General features: G+C 36.4%; 1 protein-coding gene across 1 annotated transcript; it reads left to right on the top strand.

Annotated features, from left to right (window-relative positions):
- The first annotated feature begins 2,482 nt into the window (after window positions 1-2,482).
- On the top strand, window positions 2,483-4,803 carry LOC145551014 (uncharacterized). The gene is made up of 9 exons (XM_081604867.1): window positions 2,483-2,720; window positions 2,971-3,124; window positions 3,711-3,761; window positions 3,831-3,875; window positions 3,947-4,008; window positions 4,093-4,156; window positions 4,361-4,414; window positions 4,597-4,623; window positions 4,708-4,803. Exons 3-9 carry the CDS (start codon window positions 3,747-3,749, stop codon window positions 4,801-4,803), a joined length of 363 nt encoding a protein of 120 aa, XP_081460993.1. The 5' UTR covers window positions 2,483-2,720; window positions 2,971-3,124; window positions 3,711-3,746.
- Window positions 4,804-12,111: the final 7,308 nt, after the last annotated feature.

Below are 12,111 nucleotides of genomic sequence, written 5' to 3'. Positions count from 1 at the left end.
CTCGGAGGTCTAAAAAGCTGCTTAATGCCATCTCAAAGTTTGGCAAAGATGAGTTGTTGAGAGCAACAACAAGTAGTTAGGTTGCAGAATGATTTCATCGACTTGTTTCTTACACTTTTTCTATATCCCTGTCACCCTATTGTATATCTACCTTTTGTTTGAAGGGTGTAGGAAGGCAACATATGCCATACAGAACAATGCTTTTGCATAATTTTGCGATAAATATGACACTAAAGCTGTCATGGTTATAGATATTTATTATGTGTGGGGGCAAGAGTGCTGTACTTGACACCACTACAGACATGTTCCATGTTGTTATTTCCATCTGGAAATATTGCGCATGCGCAAAACGCTGGAGGGTAAGAAGACGGCTCTTTTGCTTGCCATCCATAGTCGCCTGCACAGTTGACTCGTTATAATGACCTGGAGATGAAGGTTTATTTTTAGACAATGCCACAGCGAATAATAACTCGATACTGTGAGACAACTCAAACTATCTTCTTTTTTTTCTCACTCTGCATTGCTTGCTACAGACTGTTGCCATGGAATGATGACCCTCTCACGTGTATCAGGATTGAATCAATCAAGACAATCAAGTTTAGTTGGAACGCACATTTCAGCAACAAGGCAGTTCAAAGTCCGCTACATTATGGAAACACAAAGATACAAAGTGATAGAAGACACCACACAGTCAACCATTGAGAAAACCAGTAAACATCACATTTAGCCAAGTGCCATCATTACACATCAAAATGTGTGATGACTCGGTACCAAAACGCATACAAACCAAGAACAGATCATTCAGTCTGTTACAGTTTTATGTTTATGACTCACTAGATCCAAACAGTTACTGGAACACACCCTGTCAAAATAAGAGCTCCCAGATCCTGTTCTGGCAGGATCAAATTAAATCCTGCTCTCTAGCATTACAATGTAATTCTTCAGCAGTTTTGTCTAAATACGAATTAAGACAAAATGACATATCAACGGCAAAGAAACATTAGCATTTCTTGCCTTTAAACAGCAGAATACTGTGAATTCCACATCCTTGATCCCTGTACATGTGCTCTATTCAGAATAAGACGGCATCAAAAGTGAAACATATCCTTTAAAGATGTGACAGGGTATGATGCTCTACAAAATCTCCTAACGGTCCTTACATTTATATCTATAAAATGTTTCTCAGATAGAAAATGACAGTTGCTTTATTATTTCTCAACATTAATCTCAAATGGCTCACCAGCCATCTCTCTTTCCAGTTTCCCTGCTTGATAGAGTTCTCTGTTCCCTGGCAGAGCCTAACTCATCCTTTAACTCATCCCAAGGGTTACACTCCTGAAGGTGTTAACTGTGTGTGAAAGTGGTAAAAAAAGAAAGTACAATCTCTTTCAATTCTAAAGTTATACATATTGGGACAAAGTAGATTTGGTCTGAAGAGATCTCAATTACACTTGGTGGTAAGTGCACAAAAACCATGCTTTTCACACTTTGTCATTATTTTCTTAAACAAAATGAAGCCAAAATGGAAAAAAAAGTTGTGTTAAGATCTATGTACAGTACATGAGTCAACAGGCTGTGAAAGACTTTAGAATTTAACTTTACTGTAGGGAAACTTTGGCCTACACTTCTATACTAACAGTTTTTTCCAGTTGTACTCCAAGTGTGTACAACTCTTAATTAAATATAGTAGAGGCATGGACTTTGACTTCTAATTTGTAACATCTTCATTCTGTTTTTTTGTTGTTGTTTTTTAATTTTCTGCCGCGTTTGGGATCGTTTTCCTGTTGGATATCCAGTTTGACCAAGCTCTCGCTCTCAGAGAGACGGCCTCCATCGTTCCACTCCAATGCTTTATTCTCAATGACACCAGGTCCTTCAACACATTAGGTTGTACCTTTCTGACGTCTACTTTGCTGGTGAAAAGATTAAGCCAACAGCATGACCTCACTTACAAAGAAATTCTTTCATTTTTATATTTATTTATTTATACAATATGTTTCATTATTAACTCTGCCAAGGGCTCATCTCGAGTTGTAGAAAAATGCATTGAAATATTTCGTCCCTGACTTTTGAAATCAGCTCTATCTGTCTATCTAAAGCAACTTATCTGAAGTGAGTGAGCTGAAGCAACTTTTAAATGCTGTACACCAGCAGTTAAAAGTCCTCATGTATGGTTTCACTGACGACTGGACTGCTAAATATATACAGTGAGTAAAACGAGTATCGAACGATCTGTGAGTCAATACATATCTGTTATTTCTATTGCCATGAAAGTTAACTGGATGACTAGTTTATCCACATTGACCTTTTTGCATGTGACCCCACTCTCTTCAGTGCCTTGTCCACCATGACGGATGTCAAAACAGCCTATTCGCTCCTGTAAACCCTGTCAAAAAGAGACATCTGGTAGCCTAGTAACACTTTTTGTTAGTTGATTTCACTTTAAAAATGGTCACAGGGTGCTGCGCGGTAACTGCAAAACGGACGAGAAGGTCCTCGCTGCAGCATGCAGAAAGGGGCGGGGACGGACCACTGTCAGCCTCATACCTTATATGGAAATGGGACCATTGCACTCCGGAAGTGAAGGGGGCGCTATTTTCCTAATTTCTAGTATAAATACCTTAAAGAAGCGGGTTTGAGATGCCGATTGAAAGAATTTTGAGAGGGTTCATGTGTTCGGCACACGATCCAAAATGGAAAAGGCGCAAAGTCAGCAAAAGGTATTTTTACCTTCTTTAAAATTTTTATCACATAGTAAATCAATACGCTTTTCTAGATGACGTTGAGCATATAATAAACAGCTGTAGACTATTGAAATGCGTAATTCATAGAAGGTAAGGTTAAATTTAGCATGTAGCATAGCTAATTATTTCCCTGCAGGGCACCATTAGATAAAAATAGAAAAGTAAATAAAATGTATAATTGATAAGTGTATTTTATGCTCAAACTTTTTTTTTTTTTATTTAACAGATCCACGTTTCTATTTGTAACATTCGTAACGGAGAGAAGATTATTCCGTATTGCACGAATGACGGATATTTCTGTCCTCTTTGCTCATACAAAGCCGATGAGTCGTTCAAGGTACAGAATCACATAACAAGAACTGCTACGGTTCAACATAACGGTATGTAAAGCTACACTTACACTATCATTTATTTATTTACCTTCTTAACAGTTTTGTAGTTGGTTTTTTTTTTCATAAAAAAGACTAGAAAAAGGTTAATCCTTTTTGAAATATGTTTTTGCACGCCAACATTTCTGGAAAGTCTAACACTTTTTATAAACTAAAAGCTGCCATCATAGGTGGGTGTAGTTCCCTCTACTTCATATATTTATAGTAGTAAATAACTGCAAAAAACACTAGTAAGAGTAACAGTATTAGGTGATATATCTACTATTAAGTACGGTTTTACTGATCATAATGTGCAGTGTAATATTACCCATTTATTTCTGCAGACATGAATTAAAATGAAGGTATGTGCACTGATAGTTATTTTAAAAATGGAAATTAAAAATATTAATATAAGTGAGATGTTATTGTTGGACAATTATAGTTCTTTAGAGCTACCAGACTGCTTATTTCCAATCATTCCTCCGTTCAATGTTTACAGTCAATAGTGTGGGTAAGGCTGTTGTCTTATACATTAATTTGATTGTTAAAGTAATTTAAATTTTCCCTCTTTTCTTGAATGTTCTCTCAAACACCACAGGGATTGCCTAAACAAGGACTGTCCAACAACTGTGGAATGTTTGTAGTGATGGTAACATCCACTTCCTCCCACCATTTTGTTGTATTGTTTGTATAGACATAATCACATTTTTCTCCACAGTATGCTCTCTACTTTGTGATGGAAGCACCATTTGATTTCACGGAGGTAAGGAAACAGATAAGACTGCATGCTTTCTGTTGGAGATGTCATTAAATGCGAACCTGTCATGTCCACAGAATGACATGATGACAATACGAAGATGGTGGACTCTCACTCTCCTGAGAAACTTCCCTGTGAAGTAAGAATAATGGTGCAATATACCACATCATCATACACATAAGTCAGTTTTTTAAAGAAAATCTTCAATTTGTCCTTTTAAAAGGTCCAAAGAAGAACTACAAAAGGAGAGAAAGCGGAAAAAAGTTCATGAGGGGGCAAAATATGAGGTATGGTTTAGTTCAAATTCATCAGTGTGTAGTTTTGAATCATGTAATTTCTATTATGTCCGTTCACAATGCAGTTTTATGCAATGCTTGATTGTTAAAATATGAAACAAAATCAGGATAGGACAGTTAAAAAGGTTGAAACTGTTTTGATGTTGTTTGGACTTGGGCTCATCTTTCACTTTCAAAATATCTATTTTTTTACAGACTCTGTGTGCTGATGACCACACCTATGCAAAAGCAACTGAGGCACAAATTGAGGTTAATTTTTAAAATGTACACATAACTATTTTTTTGATTTGTATTTAAACCAGAAATGATTTTTTTTTAAACAGGAAAATATATTTTTTGCACATCATTTTTTTATGACAGTAGAGATGGAAAGGGTAAGACACTGAGAGATACAAAGTGTTAATTACTGTTTTATGCTTCTCACCATGCAGGTACAAATGATGCCACCAATTTTGCAGGTAAAGATACATTCATAATCATATGCGTCATAGCCATTATTCTGGTGATAGTCTTGCAATGCACCTGTTTTCTGTAATTTTCAGATGCCTTTGGATGTACTGGAAGCTGTTCTCCAAGAGGTGATACTAGCACAGGAGATGCAGCTACCTCACCTTGGCATTAACCTGCAAGCGCTTTAAAGCCATTGTGTCTGACCCAGTGTTCAGGAAGAGGACTCACTTTGCTTGGCTGATGGTAAGAACCTTTGACTTTTTTCCACATTAAACATGTTAAATTAGATTAAACTACATGAAATTATCATTCATTTACAGGTGAGATCAACTGGGGTAAATTTTCAAAGTCATTCAAGGCAAAAACCGGATTCCTTTTGCAGTTGTTACGTGTTCTTCCTGTAACCGGCAATATAAGACTGTGGGCTTCACTGGAAATGGAAGATGAGGAGATTACCTCGTTACTACTGTGATGGCAGACCTGGACACTGCCCTGGATGTCAGTACTGAATGCAAGGAGAATAATAGTTGTTTTCCACAGTCTTTCACACATTTCAGTTGTCACACATTGTTCTTTTTTGGTGACATCTTTGTAAATCTGTTCTGCTGACATTTGGATTTGTTCGTCATCCTTTAGTTTTTCACAATGTGTTCTTTAAACATTATGTAAATTTTTAGTGTTCCTTTTGTTGTAGTTCAGTTGATTTATATTGTTTAGTTTTTGGTAGAACTGTTGTTTCCAGGAAAGTAACATTGTGGCTCTAATATATTAAAGAGAAAGTAGAACCAATAAAGTAGTTGTAAATATATTGTAACAGCATTGTTTAACAATTGGATAACCTTGTTTTAAAATTTGAAATACAAGCAAAGATAATACCTTTCAGTATTTCATGTGTAACGTTTCATATACTTTAACAATGACTGGAAGAAATAAAAATTGTCTTGCAAACCTCAGTCGTTTATGTTTAGCAATCAGAATCAACAGTTTTTATTTAAATAAAGCAACCAAATACAGAAACATGTTCAGTTAGAAACATACCATAATACAAAGATTAAAGGTATGCTGAGCGACGGTGGAGACCGGGTGGAGGTGATGGAAACTCGGGTGAGGAGCAGTTGTTCACATCAAGCCGGACTTTATGAAGGGTAATTCAAGAAGATGAGGAGACCGGCGCCGATAGGCTGAGACGGAGGCGCATGATGAGCTGATTGGCTGAATTGAAGAGCGTTAGAATGTACACATAAGCCTGATTTATTTATCTGGTGACTTCAAAGAAGCTTTTCATACAGAAACAATGATTAATCCACAGTGGATCATTCTCTTGTCAAATAAACTTTCTAAAACCTACTTTCTCTGAGTGTTTCCAGTTTGAAGCTACATTTAAAGTTTTACAAAAGTCTCTCTGGGTTTTGCAACAATGAATATTGAGCGCAGTTTGTGAATCAAATACAACTGGTAGAGTTGATATAGAATTTCTAAATTGAATAGTGGGACACCAGTCCAGTGTCTTTTATCAGATTACTGGTTAAGCTGGAGTCCTTACAGGAAAGGTTTCCAATGAGACTTTATGGTAAACAATGACAATAGTTGAGCTCACCTGCAACCAAGCATAATAGTTTTTGGCACTAGTTATATTTAGATTTAAATTATTTATTATAAGAGTACGTTTCACTACATCACAATCTATTAATTGAACTACAGCGTTCTGAAGTATTTGGTATCTGTTTTCTTAATCTAGGATGGACTGGTGATCTGCCCAGGGTCATGCGTGCGTGTATGATAATTAATGGATGGATAAATGTGTTCCTAAATATTTTTAAGCCTTTTGTTTCAGCTAGATTGGGTGACAATAGATAAATACATATACATAATAATTCATTATTGTTGCTTGTTTTAAGTTGTTTATTACTAATGTGATTTTAACATTAAAAAACAATAGTTTTAATTATTTTTTTAAAGGGACATACACGTTACATTATTATTATTATTATTATTATTATTATTATTATTATTATTATTATTAACGCGGCTGGTACAGGAAATAGCGCCACTAGCGCCCCCTTCACTTCCGGATTGCAATGGTCCCATTTCCATATAAGGTAAGAGGCTGACAGTGGTCCGTCCCCGCCCCTTTCTGCATGCTGCAGCGAGGTGTACTTGAAACGGACAGCAGATTACAATGGATGAACTTCCTCACATGTGGCTGAGTCAAAACTAAAGAAAATGGCTGACTTCCTGTCACATGCCCAAGTTGACTTTCAAAACAAAAGACTCCATAGACTGAGACTAAACCAACATTAAACAACTTTTTTATAGCAAATAGCAAATTAAAGGGCAGAACACTTTGAGCTTCTGATGAATTTCAACTGGCTGGATGACTTTTCAATAAAAGTCTTTGTGGAATGAAGCTCTGCTGTTACTATATGAATATATGCTATATTTTAGTCTCCCTTTTTAACACGTTTTGACAAACAATCCCAGCATTTCTTGGTGGTTTTTTTTTTACCCTTCAGCTAGCTAAATGTTATGCCTCTTTCTTTTTCCTTTCACTGCCGTAATCAGACATATAAATTCCATTTGTGATTAAATTTTTATTAACTATTGAGTCCTGAAATTAGAATCTCGCAAAAAAAAAAAAAAAAGCATCCAACCAGATTGAACATGGTGTTCCTGACTCTGCCGACTCTTCAGTAACATACAAACACCTGTGCGCTTAATGCTCTCATCCCATAAGTTGGCGCAGACACGTTCTGATTGAGGTGACCTGTTTTGTTTTAATGATGGATGAGTTAATTGGGTAATTAACTCAATAACAGGTGTCTGTAATTGCTCAATGCTTCGGAGACCGAAGCTTACGGTTCATTTTTGCTCTTGTATGGCGTCGATGGACGGAGATGTTCACAGTCGGCTGAGGGTGACAACGGTTTGAACAGTCGGGTTTCACACTGTATCAACTCATTATGTTCAATGCTAGTGAAATTAAAAGTTCATTTAAAGTAAAAAAAAAAAAGGCAGATTGTGTGTGAGGGGGTTTCTCATAAAAATGTGCAACATTTACGGTTTGTTAAATATTGTCATCTTAATTTACCACTATGCTAATATACAGTATTGCAGCTGGGTTTAGTCCTGTAGGTTATGAGTCTTTGTAACGATTAAAGACAAAACAAATCATTCAATTCAACTCCGTTTTTTGATATAGTGCCAGTTCACAACCAATGTCGTCTCAAGGCATTTTACAAAAAATAAAAAATAAATTCATTTCAATCACTTAAACATTTCAGTTTATTTATGTTTCTGACTCAGTAGCGGTAAAGAAAATCACGGTGCCATAAATTTACCTTATCATGTTGTTTGACCTTTACCATTTCTTTGTATAATTTATTTTTCTTAACGTAGTTAATTTAGTTTTTTCTCAGTGATTTTCCTTTTAGGAATAATACTAACATTGATCTCTCATGTCTTTTTGAGGGCCCCACAATACCAAGGGCCAAAAGACACATTAGGCAGATTAGCCACATAACTGGCGAATCTTTGTGATTTAAAACACTTAAATCCTCCTTACATCACTTTTTTATTTAGAATTAGCATCACAAACAATAGAAAGAGAGAGGAAGATATTTTTTTTTTCTTAAGAGTATTTTACTTTACTCTCTGTAAACACCTGAACTGACCTGTCTTGTCTTTAAGTAACTATCTACTTTATTCAGTTTAGAAGCTAGCTCTTTGGAAAACACTGTATTTGCACTAAAATACCATCTTGTCTCTGTTAAACTGAATTATCTTAAGTATTTTTAAAACAAGCTGAATGAATACTAGCAATAAAGTTCTTGTCAACACAGCAAAGGTGGATTCTTTGAGTTTTTGGTTTTAGTTGTAGCTTAAATGAAATGCATTCAAAATATTCAACTCCATTTTCTTTTGGTTTAAACCTGAACTTTTCCCTTCATTATCTACATTGTACATATGGCAAGCAATTGCATTCGGTGAAAAGTGGATGTAAAAATACATCTTATTCTTGTCTTCATGCATTTTTCAATTTAACACACAGTAGGGTTTAATCAGCCATCATCCATGTAGCTTTCAAGGTTCTGAAGCATGGAGAAAAGAGTAAAGAAACTGAAGGTTTAAGTCTAATGACTCTCACACCAAGGCCAGAGTTTATCTAATGAAGTGGTCTAAAAACACTTCGTTCAGGTATTTCAACAATCTAACAACTACTAGGCAGAACACTTCTCTGCTCCAATTATCTTTGTAAAAGAAAAGAAAAATGTGCCCCTGTATTTTTATTTATTTATTACATTTTTATCGCACACCTGATTGTTGGCTTGTTTGCAGCCCCTCGCTAATTTGCACCATTCTTTGTGGATTGTGAAAGTCGTTATTGTATTGAGGGTTGTGCATGATGCTCTGCGTTGTTATTCAGAAACTTATTCGCCCAACTGCTTTTAATTTCACCAGATTGCAATTTACCAAATTTTTTTTAGCATTTATTTCAAAAGCATATTGCAACATATATATGATAGACAGTATATGATGTAGATGCTTGGTGTCAAAATCATAAACACATTTCCTTAAGTTTTGTTTTTCTTTCCTCTTTAATTGGTTTTACAAATCAGTCGTGATCAACAAAATTTGCCTTTAGAAACAAAATAAACTACAAAAAAGCGTTAATGTTCACAGAATAACAATTCATTAAAAATATATACTATAAAAAGTGTGACTGAATAAATATTGCACCCCATTTCAAGTTACTGACCTAATTCAACAGAGGTCCAGTTAGTTGCTGCTAGTGGTCTCGGTGAGTGGAGATCGCCCGAGTCTATCTCAAGTGATTGTAGCACCTGTGTCTGGAAGTTCCATTCACTGATTAATCAGTACTCTTGGCTACAATTACAGCATGGAAACTAAAATACACTGCAACCAATCAGAGAAAAGGTTTTTGAAAAGTATAAGTCAGGGGATGGAGTAAAAAAAAAAAATCTCCAGGGCTCTGAACATCTCTTGGAGTTCATTAAATTCATAGTCAATAGTTGGAAGAATGACCGATGTGTAGATCACAACCTGACTGGAGAGAGTTGACCCCAGGTCACCATGGTTACGCCGGAGGAGCTACAGGCTTCAGCAGCTGAGATGGGAGAGATTCTGCAGACAACAACTATTCTCCACCATTTCATTTTCAGTTCAGTTTATTTACAACAAATGGGTCAGAACACTTTACCAAAAAAAATTACAAAAATTTCAATCGGTCACACATAAATTCCAATTGATCCTAGAAATGTTTTATTTGTCTATTGAGACCCAGCAGATTGCATTGAGTCGGTGATGCATTTCGACAAGCACCTGACTTGTGTCACTAACTTTACAGCAATCTCTTATACAGAGTGAGCAAGTGGTGACAGTGGAGAGCAAAAACTTCCCTTAAACAGGAAGAAACCTCCAGCAGAACCAGAACCTGGCTTAATAGGAGAGGCTATGTGCCACGATGACCGGGGGCTTGAAATACACAAAAAAAAGACAGAAGAGCTGATCTAGGAGCACTTTCTATGCTAATGAAAAGCAAAAGAGGGCATTATAGAAGAGTGGGAATGAGAAAGACATTGTTGATGAAAACTCAGATTAAGAGTTTGCCAAAAGGCATGTGGAGAGAATGTTTTCTAGTCTGATGAGACCATAATGGAGTGTTTGGGCCATCAGACACCAAACACCACAAACACACCAGAATTATGCTGAGGGGATGCTGCTCCGCTGCAGGATGAAAGTAGAAAGCAGAAGAAATGCAGCAAAATATAGAGAAATCCTGGAAAAGACTTTTTTTAATGTGAAATATTTTTATTTAATTGTCCTTTTTTTGTAGAAATCAATTTTTCCTTTGAGATTAAAAGAGGTTGTTTTTTTTGTAGGTTTTTGGTCAAAAAGACCAAATTGAGTTAAGCATCCAACAGGGTGAACAATTTTTGGAAGCACAATAAGATTAGATTGATCACATTCTATTTCAACTTGATCTATTTATTAGATTAATTTTGTCACCTAATAAAGCCAGTTGAGTTTATTTAAAATTTTAACTTGTAAAAGAATACACTCATGCTCTCTTAAGTTGGCCCAACACATCAAACACACACATTGAAGTCTGCAGTTGCAGCATAATTTAAGTGAAGCGATGACATCAAAATGTCCTCGATGACGCGCCGCGGTCCCACGAAGGAGACAAAAATAAAACCATGGACGGGTCTTACTGGAACCAGGGTTAACCCGGCTCTGCCGCTGTTGTTTGCTCAGCGTTAGGGAGACGCACAAAGCATCAGAGGCAAAAAGATTTCCGCGGACGTGCATCTCTCTTTCACGAGGCTCCTCAGAGGCTTTTTTACTTGTTCTGTCCAAAAACAACAGGATGATTTAATTCTCATTACAACGCGTGGAACGCACTAACAGCAGAATTTGTAATACGTTACGGTTCTGTCATTACCCCCAAAAGCCGTGATTGGTTTCTGACATTTGGGTGTAATTGAGTCATTTGATGAAAGACGTTTTGTGTTCGATAATAGCATTTGGAGCATTCGTGAAAGTGGTGAAGTCATTTGGCAGCCAGCAGGCACTCAGGTCAGCGAGTTTAAAACAGGAAATTGGGAAGACGCTGTGCTTTGTGTGTCTGGGGGTGGTTTGGGGAATATTCACGCAGAGAACGACAGGAAACACCAAAATGGGGGGAAGGAAAAAAACACAATAGGGAAAAAAGAAAAGAAGGAATAAAAACGTCCATTAGAACCACTTTGTCCCTCCAACAGATTATAAAAGAAATCCTGCGAAGTCAGAAAATAAAAAATTAAGCTTCTTTCATGACTGATAAATATTCAGAGCGACATCATACTGTGCCAATTTCTTTTCACTGAAATTGTATGGAGCGCAAAACACTAATAACAATTTTTGAGGGGGATTTCTTAAAGAACAGATGGTTTAACATTTAAATATCGCATCACATTAACTGCACTATTCGATAATCACTGGAAAAACAAGTTAAGAACCCAGACCTTTGATTTTGGTGTAATACATGGGTGTTGGATGTGCAAATAATTCTATTTCCAAAGAGTGGCTAGTCTTTTTGGGCCTTCAGGGGACAGACTTTATGGAATCAGAAATAGTGCAATCGTTTTTGTAATAGAGACTAGAACATCCCAAATGTTATGAAAATATTTGGTAAGATTGAGCAGCATGGAATCTCTCATATATGGGAGTTTACACCGGCCTTGTTTTGTGTTCGTATCAGGCCTGGTGTTTGTGTCAAGCTGTCATTTCCTCAGCAGGTGGCGCACACTTTGGGATGACATGAGAAAAAATTGTGCATCCTTGTGAAGTAGAGGGAAAATAATGCAAAGTATCAACATTTTTGCAAATCAAAGTCTGAAGGAAGCATGTTGCATATACAGCTTTGGAAAAAAATGAAGAGCCTACTGCACTGAAGCCCATTGAAAACCTCCTGGTTATTTTACCAGACATTGATT

This window comes from Poecilia reticulata, chromosome 3 (assembly GCF_904066995.2).
Source record: "Poecilia reticulata chromosome 3, P_reticulata-male-v2, whole genome shotgun sequence".
NCBI classification, from domain to species: domain Eukaryota; kingdom Metazoa; phylum Chordata; class Actinopteri; order Cyprinodontiformes; family Poeciliidae; genus Poecilia; species Poecilia reticulata.
Note: the sequence above shows the minus strand (reverse complement) of the source record. Positions and strands in the feature narration are given on the sequence as shown.

Excerpts from the sequence above, each read along its gene's own strand:
- LOC145551014 (XM_081604867.1), top strand. Across the intron at positions 3,876-3,946 it reads CACCATTTGATTTCACGGAG|AATGACATGATGACAATACG; the intron begins GTAAGGAAACAG and ends TCATGTCCACAG. Across the intron at positions 4,157-4,360 it reads ATGAGGGGGCAAAATATGAG|ACTCTGTGTGCTGATGACCA; the intron begins GTATGGTTTAGT and ends ATTTTTTTACAG.